Consider the following 25,599-nt stretch of genomic DNA (forward strand, 5'->3'; position numbering starts at 1 on the left):
TCTCTGTGTTCTATTTTTGAACAAGTTAGCAATCACATCTCAGGCTTGCAAAATAAAAGCCAGCAACATCTCAGATCAGTATGATGATCGTGAGTGGGTGCTATTTATTTTTTAACTATCCTTTAATAATACATTAAAAAATTGCAAGCAATTCCAATAGTAGTAGTAGGAATATTATCACTGTGAAGTCCTAAAAACAGGAAGCAACTCGCTCTGGTGCTGTAAGACACCATAAATAGACCAGCAGAGCTAAAAATGTTAGCTTTTGTATTGTCTTGGCTTGACGCTCTGAAATTAAGCTTACGATAGCAAGATGCTGCAGCAACAGAGCACACGCCTGTTACTTGTAAATGACTAATCTGGTACATCATCAGACACCACTGGTCTCCAAGTGTGTTTCACCTTATTGATGTCTTGGTGCTGTGTGATCCAACTGGTACTGCCTCAATTTACTGGTAATTAATTAGCATGGATGTCAAAAGGAAACGACTGGCCAGGATGGGTTGATTATGTGCTCTGGCTGCAGCAAAGATGCTGAAGCCTGGTATTATGCTTAGAAGGTAAACTTGAAATTGTTCAGAGTTGTAAATGACTGTGTTTATAAGAAAGCATAAATGGCTGCAGTTTTCTGTAAATAGCTCCCTTAAATTCCCGCGTGCCCCAAATCCCATCTTCAAATAAATAAAAAGAATCTGTCATTAATAAACACGGTCACTGATTCTAACCTCATTGCTGGACATCCCTGCAATCCATGCACCCCTGCTCAGAGCAGGCTGCCTGGATGTGTGCCATCCTATAGGAAATCTGTGACAACTCTACAACATTTCTCATTTGTGAAATTTTATCTTTTTGGATTAAAGGCAGAATTTCATAGGTCACTGTAATTTCTGGATGGTATTTTCTTCTGCCATTCTCCCTGATACTTGTATATGTAAGGCTTACAATATTTTAGTTAGAGCTAACATCATGGAAGCACTGGAGCTGATGTTTAACCAACTCTGTATGTGAATACTCTGTAACATAAATGTGATGTGAAAAGTAAAAGCTGTAAAGAATGAACTTTTAGACCTTAAGTAACAGATATGTTTTTTCCTTTGGTTCAGAAACATATCCATCAAAAGTTTATTAATCCCCTTAGCTCGAAAAGGGTCACAATATTTTTATGAAGCTGAATGTAACTTTTTTTAATTTCAGGCACTCCCTCCCCGAAGACGCAGGGAGCTGTTTTAATGAAGAGACAGGTGTTCTGGAAGCGCCAGTGATGATACAGATTGCAGATAATGTTAGTTGCTGTGGGTTTTTTGTCCTGTGGATCTATTATTTTAGCTTATGTTCACTCAGTGATACCTAACTGTAGCAGCAATGCTGAGTCATGGCTGGCAGTGATGGAGCACCTGGCAGGGCCAGCCCAGGGGAGCTCAGGTGCATGCAATGCACTGAGTGATTGGAAGGGCTGGAGCCAGGATCCACCCTTTCCCAGCCCTCATTTAAGGGCTGGCAGTGGAGGTCAGGGGGTTTTGCTGGAGATCCTGTGTGCTTGAGGTCTTTGGAAGGTAAGCAGCTTCTTTTCCTTTGTTTCTGTGCCCATGGCTGTTGCAATTGAGCAAGTCCACATTTACTGCTGTATGAGATTTTGCTGCTCTGCTGTCATTGCTGTGCTTTTCATCACAGTGCAGTGTTACAACTAACCTTGCTTTACAACTGAAGTCCTATGGTAACAGCAAAAGCTGTTCTCAGTGATTATATAGATTCCATGATGTTTTTTTCTTGTCAGCATGTTTACAACACAGACAACTTAATCCTTTGTAATTAGTGTTCACTTATTACCTTCTAGTCTCTTCTGTAGCAGAGCTCTTGCATTCCACAGTGCAATTTCTTCATTCTTCTTTCTACTGTTGTAATGTGTTCTTAGAATCCACGTTTTCTGGAAATGCAGATGTGATTCCATTATAACATACAGAATTTCAGATGACTAAAAGGGTGGTTTTTGGCAATTTTGCTTCCTAAAGAGCTATTTATTATTGCTTATTTTTGAAGAACGATGAGGCTGAAGTTCAAGGTAAATATGTTACGTTTCCATTTGTGGCTCTCAAACAATATAGTAGAGCAGCTTGTTTTGTGGTTATCTTTTCTGATGACGTTTCACTTAAATTCTTCCCACACGATGCTGTGGATAGAGGTTTATATCCTTTGCTTTTGGATTTGTTTCAGACTAAACAAATTAATTTTACTGTCCATGCAATTGTTACTACTTCTGACTTGGAAATCAGTCCAGCAGAAATCAATTTTGGGTACTGCACCATCTATGAAGCTGTAAGGACAAATGTCACGCTAACCAACAAGTCCATCTTGCCACAGGAGTTTGGATTTTTGAGACTCCCAGAGGTAGGTTGTTATCCTGAATGCACCTCTTCTTGTATTATAATAAATCTAATTATTTAGGAATTGTATTTCAGTGCAAGAATGAATAAATCAGAACTGGTTTCTGGAAACCAGTGGAAGTATTAATCCTGATTAATTCTGAAGGCTGGGGCCACTGGATGATTTTTCTTCTCAATTCTTGAGTAAATGAAAGTTGTTTAAGCTTCACAATAGCATGATGACTGTAATAGGGAACAGCTTGGCATATTGGGGTTGGAGCTAGAAGGAATGTGACTTTTTATTAAATGTTGTCCCTTTCTCTGCTGTTTCAGCAATTAAAATCAAGTAGTTAGAATATTTAAAAGGCTTTTTTAAAATACAGCTGCACTTTTCAGGATGTGTTTCACGATTAAACTGTGATGGGAAGACGTTCCTGAATCATTACTGACTCATAAACACAGAACAATACACATATGTAGATGCTGAACTCGTGTCCTCGTCATCATGGTACCTGCACAACACAAGAATCCCCTCTTCAAGTGCAGAGGGAAGCAGTTGAGATTTTTATCATGCTTCATTCAGTTATCCATGAAAAGAATAAATAAGCATCATTGGAGGAAGGTGATTACTATTGATGGTAACAACCTAAGGGAAGAGATTCTGCTGAAATATGAGTTCATGGGTTTAAATTTCTGCTTTTCAAGCTACCATAAGAATAATAAAGCACACGTCAGTCAGATCCTAGGCACTGTAACTCAAATGAAAGCTTCTTGATTTGGTTTCCTGACATTTGTGGATTTAATAACAACATTTGTATCTAACTTTCTGAATTTATTATTGTAGTAATTTAATTAAATAAGTAATATAGCTTTATTTGATAACTTATTATCCTAACAACTATTTCTTATCTTGCTACTTTAAAGTTTGTTGAAATTCAGCCTAATGATGGATTTGGAGTTCTTCTTCCTCTTGAAAGTCTGACATTGCACGTAGTCTTTAAAGCCAACAAGGCAAAAGAGTACAGCTTTGAACTGACCTGCAAGTCAGAGCTTAATAGGTATGTGAAGAAACTGCTTGAGCAACATGTAGTTCAGAAGTCATAATCACACTTAATTTCTACCATTCACGTAAGCCTGTCCAGTAACAAAATCCCCCTCACTATGAAGAGGTGAGGCTAGGATAGAGCTGTGAGGCAGGTATGGATTCAGCTGACAAGAGTTGTTCGTTGCCATCAGTTTCATCCTTAGTCTGTGTCTCATTTGCAAGCTGCTAGCTTGCTTCAGGTGTTAGCCTGCAACGTTTTGCTTGCTTTTTCAGTAGAATTACTGAAGTTTTTCTTAATTATTAGGGCTTTTTTTTTTTGTCAGAAATGCTTCATGCATTAAGCTATGCTACTAAAATAATGATGACAAAAAATATGATTAGACTGGATGTATTTCTTCATAGAGGAAGAATTCAAGTATGGTTCATTAAAAACAGTATTATTTTCCATCTTTATGTGAAATTTCCATTGTAAGCTTGAGAAATTCTTCTTAAATAGGGACTACAAGATCAGTTTCCTATTTTTGGGGCTGATGAAGAGACTATTTTATGCTGAAACAATTTATCATGTGTTTATTTTTAGACAATTCAAGTTGTCATGCAGAGCAGTTGGAGTCCACCCACCTCTTGAATTGTCTCATTCCTTAGTTCAGTTTGCTGCAACAGCTCTAAATGATGTGTCTACAGCAACACTGTATGTGATGAATTCCCATGTGAGTGCCAACCTCTTTACTCACGCAGTCCCAAGAATTGGCAGTGGGGAAATTGCCCCTGTTGGACCCACTTCATTTGAATTCTACGTGCCAGAAGACTGTCCTGTGACAATCATGCCTTCTGTTGGAACTGTGTTGCCTGGGAAGGTATGTTCATTTTGAATGTCAAGTGTTCAAACACATCTTTTGATCATCTACATCCCTGCAAGTTCTGTCACTTGCAAATGATGTTGAAAACAAATTATTACCGTAGTTGGAAGACTTCACCTGAAATAGTTATAATTGGACTTAAGGTTAACCATCAAGTCTAGTTTGTGGGAGCTGTCACCAAGTGTTCTTTCCCCAGTGCTATCACTATGACTTATTTGAGGAAAGTTTAGATACCAAAAGTGATGGCCATGTAATACCAGCCCACTGGGATGCAGTGGACTTCAGAAAAGCTGAAAGTGACCTTATTAAGTTTGTCTCGTTATGGGAGAAAAAATGTTTTGCTGTCAGATATATGCTCCTATCAAGCTCTGTAGGTATAACACATGTATGAGGGATGAATTCTGCCTATCATTCTTGTGTATGTTCCCTCTTTCCCAGAAAAGCTTGATTCAAGTGTCCTTCAGACCAACATTGTCAGATCAGCTAATCAGAGAAGAGGCAGCTCTGAGGCTTTGTGAAGCAGCTGCAACAGGGGCAGAAATACAAGTAAGGAATGCTAAGAAGCAGCACGTGCTGTTGGTCTATTACTTCCAGATATTTGTTTCTCTAGATGGTATTTTTATCACAAAATTATTTCCACGTTGAAGTCCAAACTCCTGATTGCTGTAAGACCTGCCTTACAGCACTGCTGTACAGGAGGGCACTGCTGCACCTATTGCTCAGTGAACAGACTGCACATCAATTTTACTTCACTACCACATTTTCATTTTTATAGGGTTTTATTAACAGTTAGCTTATGTCAGCACTGTGGTTTGCTTTGATTATGAGGTCAATAGCTAAAATTGCCCATTTTATCTGAATGTTATTAGAACTGTTTGTAACAACTACTGCATCTGTGATCTGTTACCACAATTCTGTTACCTTGCTTCATACCCTGCAGGGTGCTGCCTCTCAGATTATCCTTGGGCCAGGGACTGAATATTTGTAAACGAATGCCTTGATCGCATTGTATGTGGTTGGTATTAGTGTGCAAGTTTGCTGTGTGTTTGCAGAAAAGGAAGACGGATGAAAAGAGAGAGGGAAAAAGATTAAGTATTCCCATTTCCAGACGGCAGTCTTCCAGACAGGTTGTAAGGACTGGGAGTGCTAAATACCTGAGTTCTTCATATAAATCTGAGCAACCAGAATCCAAAGAGATAAAGTCTGAGTAAGTCAGCAAAAGCATCTTCTATTAACTAAACAAATTTTCTTTATAAATCTGCTGAACCTACATGTGGAGAAAAAGCCAAACTGTAGTGAAGAAATAACTTCAGTTCTATTGCAAATGCTGCTTCCAAAATTAGCACTGCTTTTACGCCACGCAGCTGTAACCTCTCATGTGAGGCAAAGAATCCTTTTATATGCACCAGAGAAATAGAAGACTTCAAAGAATCTATCAGAAAGCACGAGCTGTGGCTGCCCTGGTAGATGTGGCTGGGGATGCAAGTGTATCATTTTAAGGGGCAGCTCCGCAGCTGAACCTTGCTGCCAGTGGAAATGACTGAACAGTGCACCTTTTCTAAACAGGTCTGACTGAGCTGTACGAATTCAGCCCAGCTGGAAGCTGTCCATTCTGGTGTACTGAGTGATTTAGTGTCACTGCTATGCTGTATTTTGAATGTCTAACAAAGAAAATATAAGTGCAAACTGTTCAGTGGGTATCTTTTGATATTTTTTTTCTCTTCCTTTCTCTCTGACTTGCTAAGATTATTGTTATTCCTGGCTTTTCTAGCTCAGAGGCTTACATAGCAGCGCAGACATTCCTGACAAGGAATTTCAGAGGAAGGTTTGAAAAATACACCATACCATGCTTTGTTGCAAGTGGAGATATTGATGAGAAGAGAGGCTTGGAAAGTCTAAGCTTCAGGTACTCCCCACACACACAACCTGAAGTGAGATCTTTGCAATACTTCTTATTTCAGAAGGTTTGCAGGGAAGTGGTAGGCAGGTTAATTTATTCCTTTGGTTTATTTTCAGAATTGCTTCATAGGTCAGTGGTAGAAATGCATGCTCACAGCCTGCTGGTTGGGTAAGAATCTAACATGCAAGTAGGAAAGCAGCTCAGAGAACAATTGTGTGAAAAATGTCATAGCTTGATGTCCTCCATCTTTCTGTGGAGGCAACACGCACAAAAATCAGCCACTAGAAATTGTTTTCTTTTGTAATACCAGCTTAATGATACTGTTGTGTGAACAGAACAGGAAAAGATTTCTGATAATTGCTTTTTTGTCTGTATAATTTTAGAACAAATATCCTTTTACTGTCTCCCCAGCCCTTATAACACCTTGTATTTGGAGCTGCATTGTCCAGCTGTAGCACCATCTGTTGTGGTCACTTCAGATAATGGAAGAAACACGGTCGATTTTGGTAATGTGGCAGTAGGTATGAAATCTGAATTCAAACACTGACCTTTTTTTCTGTCTTTAATTTCTTCTGGCTGTAGTTTTGCATTTTCTTTTTATACTTAGTGGATTTTTTTGAATGTCGGTATAGAAATTAGCCCTGTGAAAGGTAATCAGGTGGAAAATCAGGAGCCTATCTGGACCTCTGAGGCATGGAAAAAGCTAACTTGATACTGAAATGTGGAATCAGGAGCTGGGCAATACTGTCCAAATTTGAAGCTTTAAATGGACTCTATTTGTTAGCCATGGAAGTGGAATGAATGTTTGACATGGGTAGAAACATGACTGAAATGAATTGATTGTGTAGGGAGTAAGCTTCATCATGCTTTTAAATTTCATTTTCATTCATGACAGGCCAAACAATACTGAAGCAAACTACGTTACAAAATATCTCCCCAGAAAAGCTGGAAGTATCCTTTTTCAGAGTTAATCTGTCATTCAGGTGCTGTTCATTTTGAGCCTTATCTGTAGGAACAGTTCAGCACTCAAGCAGGAGATTCCTCGAGTCTCGCTCTGAAATCTGGTGACACAAGAAGTGCATTACCAAGAATATTTAACCAATTTATCCTTCTTTTCTCTTCATTATTGATCTCTCACATTTGTTTGGAGATGGATGGTTTACACTTTTTTTTTTTGCCAGAACAATGCTTACAAGCTGCTCTTCTCTCTTTTCCCATTGCTTGTTCATAAACTTTTTTCCTTGAGTTGCACTTGTTTAGCTACGATTCTCAGTTCTGAATCCCAGTGGTCCCTTCCTGTTGGTCAGACCAGTTAGGATGCTTGAGCCAGGTGAAATCAGAACCATCGTCATCTCTTTTACTCCAAATGAGGACAAATTGGTGAGTAAGGAGATGTGGGGTAAAAGAGGGAGACATGAAGGGCCACATCATATATATGTTCTGCTGACTAGGCGTGTCTGTATAATAAGAAAACTCTGGCTGTGCACAGCCCCTTTTCAACATCTGGATCGTTGTGCACTAAATGCAGAAGTTCTGTAGTAACAGCCGCTGGGGGTGCAGGGCAGGAGGGTTGGGGTGGCTGGTGGGGAGGCTGACCTGGAAGCCAGGCAGTGTTGCTGAGGGTTGTGGGGGTGTTTCCTTCAGCAAACGGGCTGATACAGACATCTCCTTGGCAGTTCTTTGAAATGCTGCACGTCCAGACTGTAAAAAACAACTTGCCACTACGGATCACTGGTTATGGGGTGATGCCATCAATGGTTTGCTCTGTGGAAGAAGTACTTGATATGGGCTATGTCCTAACCGGAGAGAAGGCGACGTCCACGTTCCAGGTAAAACCCTCAGTACTGAACCAAGGAAGCATATCAACAGTTTCTATAGGTAGGATGAAGAGTTCTATAGTTCCCAGACTGGTGGAACACAAGCTATAGACAAAAGAGCGGAGCTTTAAAGGCATATCTGGCAGAATGAGTTGGGCTGAAGGTAACAGGACTGTGCAGAGAGGACTGTGTTAGCTGGTTCTGTGCTGCCTGCAGGGTTCTGCCTATGTAATATATAGGGATGTGCTACCTTCTATAGAAGAGAAAGGGCCTGTTTCAACTCTTCTGTAGATCTAGCCAGTACGTAGAGTGTATACAATACTGTAGTAACACTGCAACATAAATTCAGCCAGTTTACAAAATACAGCTCCTACAGGACTGAAATCTATTTACTTCATAAAAATGCTGTTGTATAAATTCATGTTATCAGATACAGAACACTTCCACGCTGACCCTGCAGTGCTCCATTCATCTGGATTCATTTTCATCCACAAGGGAGAAACATCAGCAGAGGATTCCATCCTTTCTTATGTCCTCTTTGCAAGGAGCAGAGATTGCTGGTAACTTTCACACAGTATCTAATAGCAGCAATGCTTTGTCATGTTAGACTTATACAACTCTGTCAAAACCTGGGGCCTCACATGGCTGAAATTAAAGGCACAGTTTTGTCTCCCCTACAGGAGCTGTACTGAATCTGTCAGTGTAGGTAGCTGTAAGTCTATGCAGCCTGAGCAGATATTCAGAAGGAGGCACCAGTGTTTGAATCTAAATAAGCCCATAGAGTGTTTTTAAATTAGAGAGCATATTCTGGGATGTCCTTCCCTGTAAGAAAGATGTGGAAGGATATAGGAAGGGTTTGATGATGCCTCTTCAGCTCCACTGGAGATTAATGCATCAAACTGATAAATGGACTTATCTAGAATTTGTAATGCTCTGTTTTGCTGCAGAACCATTTATCAGATTTCATTTTCTTATAACAAAAATGAAATGGGTTTAAAATACATGTAGAACTAAAACTGAACTGTCCTCCTATCTTACACACGTCCTGGTTTTCATTTACCAGGATCACAGAACTACAATGGTTTAAGCGTGTTCAGTGTCCTTCCTACAGAAGGAGAAATTCTTGCTGGAGAAAGCCAGGACTTTTCTGTTACTTTCAGTCCTGAGCGTGAAGGTCTGTACTACTCTGAGTGTCTCAAGGTTGTGCTCTTTGGCAAGGTAAGGCCACCAAGATTTTATCAGTACGGATCTTAGTAGGGGTTGTAAATAATTGTATCTAGTGGACAGGATTTATAGGCTGAAACGCTGCCCTTATCAGATTAACTGATAGAAATAGGAAATGGCAGGCTTGGGGCCCACTGGCTTTCTCCAGGTTTTAAATATTCAGTTTCTCATTTATGACAATTGTAACTTCAGTCCTGTGCTCAGCATGAGCACTGTGAGGTGATGGGAGCTAGCTTGCTGCCATGCTGCTGAGCACTGCTCCAGCTGGGCTCTCTGCAAGTAGTAGTTAATTGTAGAAGGGAGCAGAGCTATGCAGCACAGTGCAAACTGGCAGGTGCACCAAGTACCAGGAAGCTGCTTCTGCATTCTCTCAGCATGAGGGATGAGGCTTCCATCTGTAGAGCAGCAGTTGAGCTTAGATGGAGCCCAAATCAGGACACACAAGCTGGCAGCATGGCAGGTAGCTTTATGCTACGGTCCAAAAGAGGCTAACCAAAAGTTAAGGAAGGGTGACCACTAATGACCATCAGCATGCACTGCAAACTGCGTGGAAATATAGTGACTAAATAAGTACTGTTTCTCTCCTTCCATGTTTTGTAGATTATATTTTGGAATTGCAGGTAAAAAGAAAATCAGAATAAAATGAATAAAGGCTGGTTCAACTTTACTAACTTTAAGCTGAGTTTGGCAGCAGATAAGTTTTGCTTCTTTTAGTGGCTTTAGTGTAAATAGTTATTCCAGTCCCTTCTGAGGCACACGGCCCAAGAATGAAAGCTTTAAAACAAAAGTGCTTGAGCAGACAAGACAAGGGGAAAGTACAGAATTCTTGTGCTAGTGTCTGGTGCCTCCTGGCACTGAGGGTAAGCAGATGATACTGTTCTTAAGCAACTGAGGCTGTTGTGTGTTCCAGTTACACTGGTGCTTAAGCTGTAACCTGTATCCAAAATATTCTTGTCCCATATAGAAGACTGCCCATGTTCTCCAGCTTAAAGGTGCAGCAAGAGATCATCCCATGTTTGTGGAAGGTGGAATTCCACTAGATGTGCCCATTGAGTCCTTGGCTGTAACATCACCTCTGTCATCAAAGAAAGCACTAAAAGAAGGTAGTGTGCTGCCACTTCGTTTTTTGCAGAACAGTGAGCTGTAAGCCATAGGCACGTTCCTTGTCTTTTGAGAGAAAGTATGCTAAGGATAACCTTTTCACAGGGAGAACAAGAAAGATTTATGGTATAACCTATATTCATAACCCCCCTCCAAATCTGTCTGAAACTTTCTCTTCAGGTTTTATCTGAATTCTAATGCAGTTGAATCCTAATGAAGATCATATGTCTTTGCAACTTACCTTGTAAATATCTACTGTAATTTAATACTAATACAGAGAACTAAGCTGTATTGATTTTTCTGCCACTTCTCTGGCATGCACTAAATATTTACAAAATTGTTTCATGTGGTTAGCATATACTGGATTTTCCTGATTCTGCTGCTATGGAATAGACATGCTTTCAGGGGTTTGAACTTATTCTCAAAGTTTACATGATTCATGTTTCTTTAGAGCTGCAAGAACCAGTGAAGTCCATTCTCCTGCTTCTGGAGCACGTGGAGGGAGAGAATGCCCTACTGCCAGCAGCGACGGAACTGAAAGTTGGAGCTATACAGACAGCTCAGTTTGCATCTAAGAAGGTGAAGAAAATGCAGTCTTATATGAGATGCTGTTAAAAATACTGGTAGAGAGCAAGTGGTTATGAGTGCCTTCTGTCAAGAACTCGTTCTCCAAATTAAAAATGACTCTCATATTTTTCTAAAAAACTTTACACAAAAACATTGGTGAAAGAAAATAAAAGATGGATTTTCAGGGGTTGATAAGAGGCATTAGCATTATCAGGTTAAATTAGTTACTTTTAATAATTTACTTCTCTAATTCTGAAATACAACAGTTTGAGCACAGAACTGAATTGCAGTTCTGAGCCTCGTACTAAAATGAGGATCATTGTTTTATGATTTCTTGTGACAGTGAACAAGATGGCTGTTTTCAGTTTCAAATGGCAGAAGTAGCTTGGCAAACAGCGGGGCTCCATGTAGTATCCTGGCAAATTAAGTGAACAAATGGCTATTATGTATAAAGAGATTGAGTTGACTGTGATGGAGGCGTGTTGTGTTTCTTGCAGAATGTGGAGTTCAGTTTTGATAACCTGTCACACCTCCAGAAGAAGGGATTTGCTATTGAACCTGTGAAGGGAAAAGTTGATCGTGGTCATGTAAAACGCATCAGCGTTTGTTGGGTGCCACCTGCTGACTTTGATGTAAGTAACAGTTGCACATGGCTGCTTAAACCGCCAGCACTGCAGCTGTGTTTTCACTGACTTAAAGGATCAATACAAAAGCTGCTTTGACACATTAAGATGCAGGAACAAAAGCCAGTAACTATACGTATGATTTGAAGGCTTTCTGTCTCATCTTTGACTTCCATTCATCTGTGTGATGAGACCAAGCATTAGTCACTGGCACTTCAGAGGACTTAAAATAAATTCTTACAGACCACTGCATTGTACAGAGCCAAAATACTGCTCCTGTTCACCAAAGGATACTGCTTTGTTCGCATCCATGAAGTGACTTTCTTAATGCTCCTTTTCTAAGGAAACCAGCAGTCCTGCTGATAGACAACTGTGTTTCCATGGATCATTCTGCCACAGTTTCACATTTCTTTTAAAGCCTGGGTACCTTTTCTTTTGGTATATTCCTAGAAGTCAGTGGGACCTGTTTCATTTCTGCTTTATGAACTGCTTAATGAACCTTGTTTCCCTGGCATCTCCTGCTTTTTTTGTATTGCAGTCTTAGTACAATTTCAAAACAGCCCTAAGGCTGTAACTGCCCTTTCAAATTAATCTCCTTGGGTACTTGTGGAGACTGAAAGAATCCACTCTGCTAATTTTTGTTGTCAGCAGTGTGTGGGACGGCAGAATGAGCGGCCTAATCCAAAATTAAAGGGATGCTGTCATTGCTTGGAAAGAAGGCAGTAAAGATCCTGGCACGACATACAAGGCTGACATCGTTCCTCTTGGCAACCACTAGTTGTTACACAAGACTGAATGCTAAATCATGGCTAACGGGGTTCACTTCTTTCCTAACCCTCACTGCAGCATGCTCTGTTGCTGCCTTGCCCAGTTGTCATGGGTGCAATGTGGTGGCAGCATCCGTAGTGCTCTGTGGATAGAGCACTTAGTCTTCGTTGTTTACTGCAGTGTGAACGTTGTGCAAAGACAGGAAGCAATCAACCAAGAGGAAAAAGAGGTGACTTATGGCTATAAGGGGTGCATCTTACACCTGAGCTGAAAAACAGTTTAGAATTTGATTGACTCATCTTTTCAAATCTACAAAAGAAATAGGCTGATTTTGTGTGTGTTTTTTTTTCTTTGTAGGCCAGTGCCCCCCTGGTTGAGACAGCCTTCCTGAACTTAAAAGGTGACATAAAGGAATCTTACCGAATCCTCTTTGTGGCAACAGTTATATCTGCTCCCACTGGCTGAGGGCCTGAAGCTATGTGGAAAGTGAACATTTAATATTTGGGAAATCACTGGATCTCAGTTGGAACCTGGGAAGATTCTGAAACTGTTGCAAACATGTGAGGGGAGGAGGAAAGCAGAAAGGATTAGACTGACCTGGTGATGCTAACATTGTAGTATGTATAGGGAAGAATAAATGAGAGGCACCAAGTAGATACATGTCTGTTAATTGCAGTGTCTCCCAAAGGCAGGAATATCTTTTACCTCTAAATGGGTGAGTTTCAAACAATGTCTGCTTCAAACTTCATATGCATTTGAATGGCTGAAGTGGTTTTCTTTTTTTGTTTTTCCTACTAAGACCAGAATAAAGCACTTTATTTTAAGCCTCCTCCTGCTAGTTTGGGCAATCATTTCTACAATACAGCGTGAAATCTTCATGATCAAGAAGAGATGGTGACCATACTGTCTACTAATCGCTGTCTATGATTAGACACCAGATCATGGCTGCCCAGGAATCTTATTTTCAACATTGTTTTTCATTTGAATTCTAACTAAGAACAGATTCCTGCTGGTTACTGGGGAAGCTGAAGTGCCTCATAGGTTTAACTTGGGTCAAGAAGTGGTATCTGGTTCAGGGGAGAGTACAGAACCAGTTCAAGATAGGGAACAAGAGACCATGGAGTCAGCAAAGATCTGGAGCATAGGAATCCCTTAAGTCTTGCATTATCTTTCATGAATCACAGCCTGTGATAAAGCTTCCTGACCACTACTCCAAAACCCTGTGTCACTTGTGTAGTTGTTAAAATTGCTCATTTAGCTTAGCAGTAAGAAAACAGAACTAGATCACTTGTAAATGTCACTATGGTAAACACCTCATGTTTGCCCAACTACGAGGAGCTTGACGTGGCACTTCTAGCCTTCATGTAACTTATCTCTTGAAATCTCTTGAAGAAACAAATAATTCTGTTCAACACTTTACCTCCAAAGCAGGTTAGCAAGAATTACTGTACGTGGGTGTTAAAATTGCCAGGAACTGCTACACATGTAACATCAAAACAGAAATGTAAGTTCACAAGACTTCAGTAGGGATGGGGCCCGCACTGTGAGGAAGATACAAAAATGTGTTGTCAGAAATACACTGAGTTTTCCAGAAGCTTAAGTTTTCTCTTTCTCTAACTGTACTCCTGAACATCATGCTTTTACACTGAGTGTTGCAACTGTGGATTGCTCTTGGATCGCCAGATGTGAACTCTTGAACTTTCAGAAAAGTTTGGATCTAAATGTAGATATACTTCTTGGTTCTAATCCAGCTGTAGTTTAATAGAATTTAAAAGAATGCCATTTACATCCATTTTATATTCCTTAAAAGCTACATTAAGATAGAAAGTGAGAGAGTAAGTGTGTGTCATGGGTATGTGTTCTCTTATCCAGTGACTTCAGAGATTGCTCCACACTTATGAATGGTGCTTTTTCTAAATGAGCTGCAGTCCCATGACCCTGGTTGGTCCTGTAGGAAAATATTTCAGTCAACAGCACATGACATAACTGATAGAGCAAAGCCAGTGACTGCCAGCAAGAGGGAAAGCTGCTCAACTCGGTACTTCCATGCTATCAGGTCTGCTGTTGCTCTTTATTGCTTCTTACAAAAGAAACTTCTGCCTGCAGGAGTCCAGATGTATTTCCTCCTGTTTCAGTAAAATCTCAGGGAAAAAAAAACCACCTGTATTTTGTCATGCTATAAGTCCTGTCAGAGCTCTCAATAAGATGTTCTTCTTTTAGTTGTTCTTCCCCTTTGTTCTCCAGTTGAAATCTTTCACAACCCAGTTAGCTTCCCTGCTTTATAGGGACTTTAACTTTTGTAGTTATTTTTTTTTGTTACTTACCCAGGCTTATGACCACCCTCGTTCTGATCATCTGCATAGTGGCTAGTTGTCCTGATTTCAGCTGGGACAGTTGGTTTTCTTCAGTGTCTGGTATGATTGTGTTTTGCCTTCTAAAGAAACAGTGTTGATAACACACTGATGATTCAGTTGTTGCTGAGTGGCGCCGCACAGAGCCAAAGACATTTCAGTTTTTCAGCATCCTGTTCTGTCCTGCCCACGAGGTGCCAGGGGCACAAGGAGTTGGGAGGAGCCGGAACCAGGGCAGCTGACCTCATCTGGCCCAAGGGATATTGCATGCCATATGACAGCACGCCAAAAACTATAAAACTGAGGGAAACAGGCTGGGGGTCAGCTGCTCCTCGGGCATCACTTGGTGAGTAGTGAGCAACTGTGTTGTGCTTCACTTGATTTGTAAATATGTATAGATGTTGTTATTGTTGCTGTTACTCCTCTCTTTCTTTTCTTAGTATATACTCTTCATCTCAACTCTGCCTTTTTTTTTCCCCAGTTCTCTCCTGCATCCCACTGGGAGAGGTGAGGAGGGAGAAAAAGGCTGAGCAGTGCTCAGCTGCTGCCTGGTTTATGCCCCAGCACTCACATTACACTTTTCTGCCATGCAACTGACCTCTGCTGTACCACTGCTTCCACGGCAACTTTAAGTCACCTTCAGCTCTGATGCAGAAATACTCCTTCCTTCATATGGGTACAGTTGTCTTTTGATGCATGTTTTCTTCCTTCCTGATGATGGCGAAACAAGCAAGGGGAGCTTCTTAATGCTCTGAGTATGTGTGATCCACCTAAAATAAAATGGCTAGGGTAGGAAGGGACCTCAAGGATGATGAATCTCCAACCCCCTGCCACACACAGGGCCACCAATCCTCACATTTCACACCAGCCTAGGCTGCCCAGGGCCCCGTCCAACCTGGCCTTGAACACCTCCAGGGATGGACGGGGCATCCACAGCTTCTGTGGGCAGCTGTTCCAGCACCTCGCCACTCTCATAGCAAAGAATTTATCCAACGTAAACCTTCCCTCCCTCAACTTCAAACCGTTTCCTCTTGTCCTGCAGTTATCAACCCTTTCGAAGAGTCTCCAGCCGGGCTCCTTTTGTATCACGTTCCCAACTTCACGGCTTTCCTTGTGCCCGGCCATCCCGAATCACAGCCCCACGGCGGCTGCAAGAGCGGCGCCGGCATCCCGGGAACCCCGGAGCGCGTAAGAGGAGCCCGGAGGGGCCCTTCTGGGGGAGCCCCGCAGGAAATCACGGCGCTGCGGGGGCCCGGCTGGCTCGGCCCCGCCTCGGCTCCTCCCCGCGGCGGGCGGCTCGGCTCGGCTCGCAGCGGTACGGAGCCGGGCGGCGGTGCGGGACGGAGTGCCGAGGGGCCGCTCGTACGCAGCGCTGCGCGGGGCGGGGTGGGGCGGCTCCACTGGGGCGATCCGTGCGTTGTTCCCCCCGCAGCGCAGCGGCCTGGGCGCGGAGCCGCTCGTCCTTGGGCAGCGCCGCGGCGCTCGGCCCGCCACCTGCTGCGGGACACGGCGGCTGTCCGTCTGGTTTCCTGATCCCTTTTTTCCCCCCCCTTTCGTAGGCACTGCTTTGCTCTTCTGGGGATAGCAGGAAGGACTCTGACCAGTGAGTAATCGAAATTTTTCAAATGTCCGTTTCCCAGTCTGTTCCCTTTCTGATCGAGTGACAGTACCGGGGCAGAAGGAAGATTTACTCGCGGCCATGCGCTGCTGCCCGGTTTGTCTCCCGGCTCCGGGCCGTGACTTGGCTGCCCTTGCTACACGCACGGAGCTGCACAGCGCTCTTCTTCCTAAGGACTCGGAAGTGTCAGCTGCTGGGAGTCAGCCGACAGGCTCCTCTCCGGGGCCAAAAGCACCGCTCTGCATCAAATCCATTCCAAGTCTCCACTTGGAGTACTGCCGCGTCTGAAATGTGTTACAGCTGATCTGCTTCTTATCTTGTGTTTTTTTTGTACTGCGAGAAGATCTGAGTAAGATATTCCTGGTTGTACTGCAACTATGAAAAAGCAATTTAAAAATAAGCGGGGGAAGTGGGAAGTTGTCTTAGGCTGGGATTGTCAGACAGCTGCTTCACGGAGGGTAACATGAAAGAACTATTTTGTAGTGCCTTGGGAATCCAGCGTGTGTAGCTGTCTCTCCATGAAAGCACTTGTTCACCCAGAGCCCCACTTTTACAGTGGGGTTTGCGTGTTCTTAGCTGGAGTAACGCTGCAGCTATGAAGAGCAGTCCTCTGAAATGAGATCTGATGGATTTTTGTTCCGTATTCCTATTAATTGCTTCCCTTTTCACACCTCAGAAATCACATGAAATTGATTCCCTGCCATGTATTGGCCGTTTGAGTGCGGATTTTAAAATCAGTGAATTATCACCTTTCTTCACAGATGCCCTCAGAACATGTCTAATTGGACAAGTCTGTGGTATGTCTGGTAAGTTTATTATTAATCTCACTCAGTAAATCGACACACAGTGAGCAGGAGTTGCAGTAAGGTAAAGGGAACACTCCTCTCAGTCAGGATGGGTGGAAAGGGCTGCTCAGGGAAAGCTGCCAGGGGAATGCATGGCAGATGGGATGGCAGAGGAGATAAGGTGTCAGGCAGAGCACAGCATTCATCTGGGGGTCTGTCATCTTTCCATTCCGAGTACACCAGAGTTCAGCTGTAGACCTTGTTTGTTCTTCCTAAATAAACAACTTGGGACACAATGGCAGCTGCACAGAACGGACTTGTTAGGACTTGGCACTGCCTCAAGTGCAGTCCTCAGTGCTCTCCCTTTTATGGGACAAGAGGCTGTGAGCTTATGGTGTTGATTTTTCATTCTGATCTCAAGCTGAATGAAAGAATAATAGTAAGTGAGAGGCAACGGTCTTGCCGCAAGTGTTTGTTTCTTTCCTAAAACATGCACTCTATGTATCCTAATGTTATTTTTACAGCTTGTATTCTGTCACTTAACACAGTAATTTTTATAGTAACAGACTGAATTGATTAGTTTTAATCATCATTCAGTGTGAGCTAATTTGCTATTCTTTGCGTTCTTAGAACATGCTGATACAGGACTGTTTAAAAATACATATGGTTGCATAAAATATTTTAAGGCTTCTGTAATTAGGCAGAGTTAAAATTGTGAAAGCTAATGAGCTTGTGCTGGGATACCTCTCCTGAGGCGATTTCAGCCTTCCTCCAAGGGAAGCAGTCTGTGAAGGCTGGTAGTGCGAGGCAATACCCACTGGCTAGAGATGAGGTCACACTCCTTGCACTGCAGGAATGTTTCACTGCAAAGTTCCAGCAGGGCAGCGTGTACTTCTCACACACAGGAGAGCCAAGACCTGTAGGCCACCTGCACTGTATTCAGAGGGTCTGTGTGTTTCTTCTGTCTACCTCCATTCCTGACTGTAATAAGAGAAAATGAGGTTTTATTCCAGACTTGTAGGTACTCATTCTTAGCACCAGAAGACGCAGAGTGCAGGACTTCCTCAAAATTTCTATCTTGTACAAAAATCAGTGTTCCTTCATTTCAGTTCAGAGTTTTCCTTTCTCAGCAAAAACGGTCCTCTAGGTCCATTTTAAGTGTGCCTCCACTCATATTACTTTGTTGCACCATATCTAGAGACAATTGTTGCATTTTCAAGGCAAAGTGGTTTTGCAAGGTTATACTTGCATTTCCTTTTGGCTTTCATTGCAAATAAGCTGAATATACAACCCAAGATCATTAACGTTACAGAATCTGTAAGCCAGAAAGGATGGTACCAGTAGTCAGAGTGCTTCCAGTTCTGATTGTGATTCAACTTTGTAATTCTGGATCCAGGACCAGGAGGTTTGACCTGTCTTTCAACCATTTACTGTGCAATTATAGCTGGCTCTGGAAGAAGTAAAACATAACTGATGACATTACGGTGTTCTCCACCCTCTCTAAGGTTAATCTTGCTGACTGTGTTCATGCTCCTGCTCTGTGGGATCACAGCAAGCTGCAAGAAGTTCTGCTGCCGGAAGAAGAGGCCTCCAGTTCAACCCTTCCCTCGGCACCCCTATGATCTGACTGTTGTTGCTATCGACAGCGACAGCACCGCTCACAGCACCATCACCTGTAGGTATCCTCTGGGTTACACCTGCTCTGTCAGGAGCTTTACAACAGCAGCTGATGGCAATATGTGCAGAATTTGTTCTTCTGACAGTGTTGTGTTTTTGTTTTTTTTTTTGAGAATGTATAGATTCCATCATGGATAATTCTATAGTGCTAGCTTTTAGTAGTGTGCATTTATTCTGCAAGCAAAAGGCAAACTATAATTTCTTGGAGAAGAATGGGATTTGCCCTTTATATATCAGGGTTCCATGCAATTGTTGATCTTTTTTCCTTTCGTTTCTTTTCTTCACAGCATATAGCTCATTCCAGTACCCTCCGAGTGCCCCTATCCCTTCAATATTTGTGGGTATGGATAGGAGCCCTGTATCCCCTCCAGCTTACAGTCCCTACGCAATGGATTTGCCACCTTCTTATGATGAAGCCGTCCAAATGGGTAAACAACACATTGAAGTAGCACTGGTCAGCCAGAAACTCAGCGACATCCCAGGACAGGTGATGTCAGGAGGGCAGAATCCCATCCAGAATTCACCTGACATAATTGACAGAGATCTAGCAACACAGCCAAATTCAGAAGATGAAACACAAGAACAGCCTCAGCTCTAGCTCATTTTGGATGGGGAGCAAAGAAATGGAAGGACTATGAAAGTTAAAGAGGAAAAGAAGAATTTGGTCTTGTAAGACAAAGTTATGATGGAAAGATGATTATCCTAACAGATCGTGATAAAGGGCAGCAGTTTAAGAGCGCCTATAAAGGTGGGACATGGATGCTTCTTCATCTCCTGTTTAAGAAAAAACAACTCCCTGTGCCCAGCAGAAGACCACGGGGATATTGCCATCATGGAAACAGTCGGTACAAGAAGCAAGTTGCTCCTGAACAGAGCTTTCCCAAACTGGAGTTGAAAGTAGAATCCTACAAACTCTCACTAGAGAGTCAGTGATACTCTGTCTCTCTACAGTTTCTTTTATTTTGAGAACTTTAACTCAGTTAGCTCAGCAAACTGCCGGGGTGCTAAATTTGTCACTACATAATGACATGTGTTCTTAAACTGAAGAATGACTGCAAACAAGGACAGGAAAGTGTTTGGAGGAAAACGCGTTACTTTATGTTTCACAGCTACAGACAAGGAGTGGAACAGATAAGAGAGATTATTTTTGTTGGTCATAAGACTTGAAGGGATTGGTTTTGAGTCGTTTTTTTCTTTAAATCTATTTTCAAGATGAGCTGGCTTGCGTGTGGGATCTTTTTGCTACTTCTTTCTGCCACTTGCACTACAAATTAGTCCCAAGGAGATTTCCATACTTGGTTGAGTATTAGTAATGTGTTCCAATATTCATGTTCTTTGCTGATTGAGCACAGTGGGTTTGAAATACAGCAGGAATTGGAAATATCAATTGTTTTAGATGCAGAAATTATATAATAATTTCAGAAGAACATGACACTACCATCATGAGAACTCATGTGACGTCTCACCTGGTGGATTATCAGTGTGAACTTGACAAGCAGTTAACTACATGGTAGTTTTCCCTTATTTTTAAAGGCTGAAGTAAATAAGAAGATAACACACATAGCATCAGTTTAAGGTTTATGGAGAAACTGTGATACCTTGTAACTGACCACAAAGAGCTAATTATATTGCCTGAAAATATCAGCATCAAGTTCATAATTATTTTCTGCAGTGCGAATCTCTCCCAAGTACATTTCTTCCCATCGTGGTAACATTTGCTTGCACTAAACAGGAAAATCCTGGGGAATTTCAAAGCAGTCTTGCAACCATGAGATACCTCTTGTCACCCTTTCATGTGTAAAAATCAAGATTTAACAGTGGCTTCACAGGCAATTCTTTATGCCACCACATTACGTTTGTATCTGTCTTTCTGGTTGTACCACAGAAGAGGGCTAATTCCTCTTCTGAGTCATTATGTGCACACTAACAAATATGTTTTGAAAGCTTAATGTAAGAAATGTAGCATGGTGTCTATGTTAATTATAGCTATGAGGAAACCCAGGACACACTAAAGACTCAGCAGACATGAAATTAGAGAGAGAGACTAGGAGGGAAATGTCAAAACCAAAAATCTTGTATGTAAAACAATAAATGTAATTAATTTTTAACAGAGATTACATTTCTATCTCACAAAGATCTTTAGCAAATTTTGCCTAGCTCGCGGTTAGCCAACATGTTATCTCTATATTTCTTGTGTTCTGTACTGTCTGTCACGGTGGTAAATATATGTATGGATTACTCTAACTTCCCATTTTTTGTTTCTCAGCACAGCAATCAGTGGGCTAAAAGACTGAACTCTCTAATACTGCTAGAGAGACAAGGCAGAGCACTCTTGCTGTTAGTAGACAAGAATATAAAATGAGGTGAATGAAAAAACGGTGGCTGACACAAGAGGGCAGTCCTTCGCTTTTCAGTGAATTGCCGTGTGTGATCACTGGGAACTGCTCAGCGGTAGCGCCAAGAGGCAAGGTTCCGAGCCTGGGCTCCGACCACCTCTGCAGAGAGGCTACTTTGCAGTGCAAGGATTGAGTTTGCTAGAGGAAAAAAGGGGAATAAAATCACAAGGGTTTGAGTTCCTTCCCCTGCATGTTTTTGCTTTTACAATGCTTCTGTCATGTGAGCTCTCAGAAATTCCTGACAGACTACCTACCATGCTGCAAGGAGACCCATTCCCTTTGCTCATATTTGCTGCTAGGCACAGTATCAAAACACCAGATACCCATGGAGGGTATTGTAAGACTCTTGCCTGACAATGTGGTTCATTAATTCAAAATAAACTATTTCCTTGACCCAATCAACACACAGGAACGCAGGATTTTCTTTAAACATTTAGTATTTAAAGATTAAAAGCAGCTCAGTCTGCTCCTCACGTTTTCAGTAGTGATGTCTGAGCCCTCGATCTGAATTCTCACCGCTGATAACCAAAGCTCCCCCCGCCCCTGTCTGCAAGGAGGCAGATTATTCCCCTGACAACTGCGTGTTATTTGCAGCTCCACTTAACCCATTTCATTTGCTCAAGAGAACTGCATGAAATATATCTCTCCAGATATAAAGATCATAAATAAAGGCAAAGCAGAGAAAGATGATTTCTTGTTAATGGCTATAAAAATAGGTTTGAGAGAGATTCTATTCAACCTGCATTTTTGTGATGCACCTGTAAAAGGATAGTAAGATTTCTTAGCCTTAATGAGAGGTAAGTTACAATGAACTTAGCTTTGATTAATGTTTTAAAACTCACTAATTAAATCTAGGAGTTTAGAATTGAGATTACTGTTCCACTGCTTTCCATACAAATTTCCGTTTTAACCTTTGCTTTGTGTTCTTTCTAGCTCTGTTTATCTCTCTGTGTGAGATCTGACTTCATGATCCTACAAAACTCTGTTGATGGTTGATGCCACTTAGTGAGGTTCAAACAGGATACCTTCAAAAGCTCCCAACCTACATAGGCGTGGTGTTCTTTGTTTCTACCCTATCGAGGTTGTAAAGGGGATCCAATGGATAGGATGTTCTGTAATTGTTCTTATGTATGTTGACAGGGTTCCTGGTTTTGTCAGTGAAAGCACTTCTTGCTTCTATAATTGCATTCTACACGACTTGAAAAAAATAAAACTCAGCTGCAGAAAAAGAGCCCAGCTTACATTTGGTTTTATTACTCTTAACCACGTGTCTAACCACATGTCCTTTCTCACTTGTTTCCAAACAGCCTTGATATGTCTCAACGTCTGGCTCTCTGAGAGCCATCAAAGAGAAAATAGAAGGGGGTGCATGGGAATTAATTCAGTGACAATTGATGTCTATGTACATCAAGCTTATAGCCAGTTCTTAAAGTATTCTGAAGCTTTAAAACAAGACATTATAAAGGATACTGTTTACTAGTGCTGCAGCAATGCTGAAGGTTTCCATTCCCAGCCAAGGGAATCGACCTGCAGCTGCCTGTGTGTATGCTATTGTGACGTGTTTAGAAGCCTGCAGGGTGACCTCCACAAAGCTACTTCCTCTCTCCTGTCTCTTTTTCTTCACCTTTCCTGTTGATCTGTTTAAAGCATGTATCCTTTGGAATGGGAAATCCTCCCCACAGTGCCTACCACAGTGGAAATGTGGTCACAGAGGGTCCCACAAGCTCAGCTGGATGGAGGACTTAAGAATTCTGATTTGTCAGTCTAGCATTTACACCATTACTAGATCTGCTAAACTCTGATTACATCCACAGAAGCTTTGTGACATCTCTAAGGGAAAAGCTCCTCTCCGTAATTAACTGAAGTGCACATCTATTGTGAATTGAATCTGGTGCTCATCTGGCACTGTTCAACATGTAATTCTTCTCCCATTTGTCCATAATAATTGCTTTGGCAGCTATTTTCTGTTATTTGCTGGCTGTGTGCAAGAGCTCATGATGGGGAGATGCACTGTTGGAGCAAGGCAGTGCTTACATCACTGGCAGCAGCTTGCAGTCTTGTTTCTCCTCTCGCACACACATGCGCTCACCATGAGCCCTTGTGCTCAGAAAGAAAATTCAGGCTTGCAAGTAAATTGCCTCAATAATTTATAGGCTTTATAGCCCAGAGCAAATTATACCTTGGCTCTGTGCTGAAATTCAGGCTGCAAATCCCTTTATAGCCAAGCTCGTTAACAATATAAGTAAAGTGGTACATCTATGGTGGCTCTTATGATCAATGCATTAGAATCTTCAGAGAGTATTAAGTGGTAAAGCAGCAGCATCCAGAGCAAAGCATCAATAGGGTCTGGATGCAGTACGACAGAAAAGCCATTTCTTTTTCTGCCTTGCACTTGCCTTTGTCTGTCTTGCTGCCCTCCGAATACCATTTGTTCACCATGCAGCATGTGCTATGCTCCCAATCAATAAAACAGATCTTGCTGTCCTGAGGGCTGCTTTACTGCATTAAGCAGTGAGTGTGGAGTACGTAGGTCAGGAATTCCTGCAGGTGCAGTGATCTCTGTTACACCATCCTATAGTGTCTGTGACTTGGCCCGAGGAGAAGGGGAAGGAGATAGATTGACAGGCCTTTATCCTAAGGATGGATGCATCTCTGGGGAATGTCCCCACACATCTTATTCCACCTAGCCTGCAGTCTGCCTTCTTCCACCAGATGGTATCAGTGAGCCTAACTGACCTATGTGCATGTCAATTTTTCAGATGCTTGACCTCACAGAATTTAATTAAGAATATTTGGAAGAAAAAATGTCCTTTCCTTTATTCTCCATTGGTCAAATAGAGAGCAATTGTGGAATTACAGAACAGCTGAGTTTAGGAGGGACTCTGAACACCACCTAGTCAAACACTGCTCACAGCAGGGTCAACATGCTCTGGAGCTTGTCTAATATGGTTTTGAATTATCCAAGGACAGATTACACAACCTCTCTGAGCAACCTGTTCTAATGTCTGACCACTCTTACAGTAAAAGCAGCATATTGAATGTTTGAGTGAAGTTTCCTCCATTTCAGTTTCTTGCTGCTGCTTCTTGCCCTGTCAGTGGGTACCTATTGAGAAGTCCACCTATTTTTAAGCTTTCCCATCTGGTATTTATACACATTGATGAGATCTCTCCTGAGTCTTCTCTTCCTGAGGCTAAATAACCCCAGCTTGCTCATGCTCTCATTTTATGTCAGATGCTTCAATCCTTTAATCATCAAAATATTTAATAACATCTTCTTTCCAATTTGCCTGGATCCTCAATCATTCACGAATTTCACCTGAATTTAACTGTGACATTAAATATATTTGTGCTGAATGTAGGCCTAGAATAAACAGTTGCATAAAGCAAACCATGAGAAGCATCACATGAGTGATATTCCTAATCATCCTATTTACCCCTCACATTGTGCTGGCAGGCTGTATGCTCTGCTGATGCTACCTATGCAATGTTTTTCACTGTGCTACTTAGACTGACATTGCATCATCTCATACAGTGAGAGTTCAGCACAGGCTTGTAATTAGAGTGGTCAGCTCAGTGTGCTGCTGATTTGTGCCCCAGTGGTGAGAAAACAGGCAAAACTAAATCAGAAAAGGAGCAGAGGAGATGCTTGTACGTGAGCTGATTAATCAGAAATAGATGAGCTGCTTGAAAGCAGGAAAATAAATACAATCCACCTATTGCTTTGCATGGTGCTTCTGGGTAGAAGATGCTATGCAGGTATTCCCTCCTGTGGGAGATTACGTTAGAGAAATACAGGAAATCACCTGGATTTAAAAATGAACATAAGGAATAACACTGTTCTAGCTCTGAAAATGAAGACTTCTTTTCTCTAGATTCTCTCATTGTCAACAAGAAAGCTGTTTCATCAGAGCATGCCCTCGTTCCCACAGCTTTCAAGCAAAATGATTGCTTTTTGGTTTAAAAAAAAAAATTGGCCTCATTTTCTTACATGAATTATAGCTAGCAATACCAGAAAATGATTGCTTGGTGCCATGCCCTAATTAATAAACAAATAAACCTAAATTTCTTATTGATTCCTACCTCTCTCTTTTCCAATGCATCTCTCTATTTTATGTGTGAAACTTAAAATCCAAAATCTCTGTGCTTTAACCAGCATAGCAAAAAGGCTGAGTCAAGCTTGCACCAGTGATGGAGCACCTGGTGGGAAGGCAGGGCCAGCCCAGGGGAGCTCAGGTGCATGCAATGTATGAGTGATCAGAACGGCTGGAGCCAGGATCCACCCCTTCCCAGCTCTCCTTTAAGGGTTGGCAGTGTACATAAGGGGATCCTAGTGGAGGCTCCTGTATACCTGAGGTCTTCTGAAGGTAAGTAGCTTCTTTTCTTTTCTTTTCTTTTGTTTCTGTGCCCATGACTGCTGTATTTCAGCAAGCCCACACTTGTTACAGCCTAGAACCTTCTTCTCTGCTGTTGTGCTTTCCATCACATTAAAAACCAGTGAGATGCTAAG

General features: G+C 41.9%; 2 protein-coding genes across 6 annotated transcripts in view; both read left to right on the forward strand.

Moving 5' to 3' along the window:
- The window catches only part of CFAP74 (cilia and flagella associated protein 74), a 35,742-nt gene extending 22,648 nt beyond the window's left edge, over positions 1-13,094 (forward strand). For 3 of the 5 annotated variants that reach the window (XM_052691864.1, XM_052691868.1, XM_052691867.1), the window contains 17 exons: positions 1,195-1,282; positions 2,212-2,385; positions 3,285-3,418; positions 3,986-4,262; positions 4,704-4,811; positions 5,318-5,472; positions 6,037-6,171; positions 6,577-6,686; positions 7,061-7,116; positions 7,426-7,545; positions 7,842-7,994; positions 8,413-8,542; positions 9,046-9,200; positions 10,171-10,309; positions 10,759-10,886; positions 11,372-11,506; positions 12,623-13,094. In XM_052691864.1, coding sequence (XP_052547824.1) covers positions 1,195-1,282; positions 2,212-2,385; positions 3,285-3,418; positions 3,986-4,262; positions 4,704-4,811; positions 5,318-5,472; positions 6,037-6,171; positions 6,577-6,686; positions 7,061-7,116; positions 7,426-7,545; positions 7,842-7,994; positions 8,413-8,542; positions 9,046-9,200; positions 10,171-10,309; positions 10,759-10,886; positions 11,372-11,506; positions 12,623-12,730 — 2,305 coding nt within the window. In that variant the 3' untranslated portion in view covers positions 12,731-13,094. The remainder of the gene's footprint in view (positions 1-1,194; positions 1,283-2,211; positions 2,386-3,284; positions 3,419-3,985; positions 4,263-4,703; positions 4,812-5,317; positions 5,473-6,036; positions 6,172-6,576; positions 6,687-7,060; positions 7,117-7,425; positions 7,546-7,841; positions 7,995-8,412; positions 8,543-9,045; positions 9,201-10,170; positions 10,310-10,758; positions 10,887-11,371; positions 11,507-12,622) is intronic. The other 2 variants (XM_052691869.1, XM_052691865.1) reach the window with 2 other exon arrangements.
- A 2,818-nt stretch (positions 13,095-15,912) lies between these two features.
- On the forward strand, positions 15,913-22,323 carry TMEM52 (transmembrane protein 52). Its single transcript, XM_052691904.1, has 5 exons — positions 15,913-15,931; positions 16,176-16,219; positions 16,996-17,040; positions 18,525-18,694; positions 18,984-22,323. The coding sequence occupies exons 3-5, from the start codon at positions 17,009-17,011 to the stop codon at positions 19,292-19,294; spliced, it is 513 nt and encodes a 170-aa protein (XP_052547864.1). The 5' UTR covers positions 15,913-15,931; positions 16,176-16,219; positions 16,996-17,008; the 3' UTR covers positions 19,295-22,323.
- Positions 22,324-25,599: the final 3,276 nt, after the last annotated feature.

Source organism: Tympanuchus pallidicinctus, unplaced genomic scaffold, assembly GCF_026119805.1.
Source record: "Tympanuchus pallidicinctus isolate F22 unplaced genomic scaffold, pur_lepc_1.0 scaffold29, whole genome shotgun sequence".
In the NCBI taxonomy this organism is placed as follows: domain Eukaryota; kingdom Metazoa; phylum Chordata; class Aves; order Galliformes; family Phasianidae; genus Tympanuchus; species Tympanuchus pallidicinctus.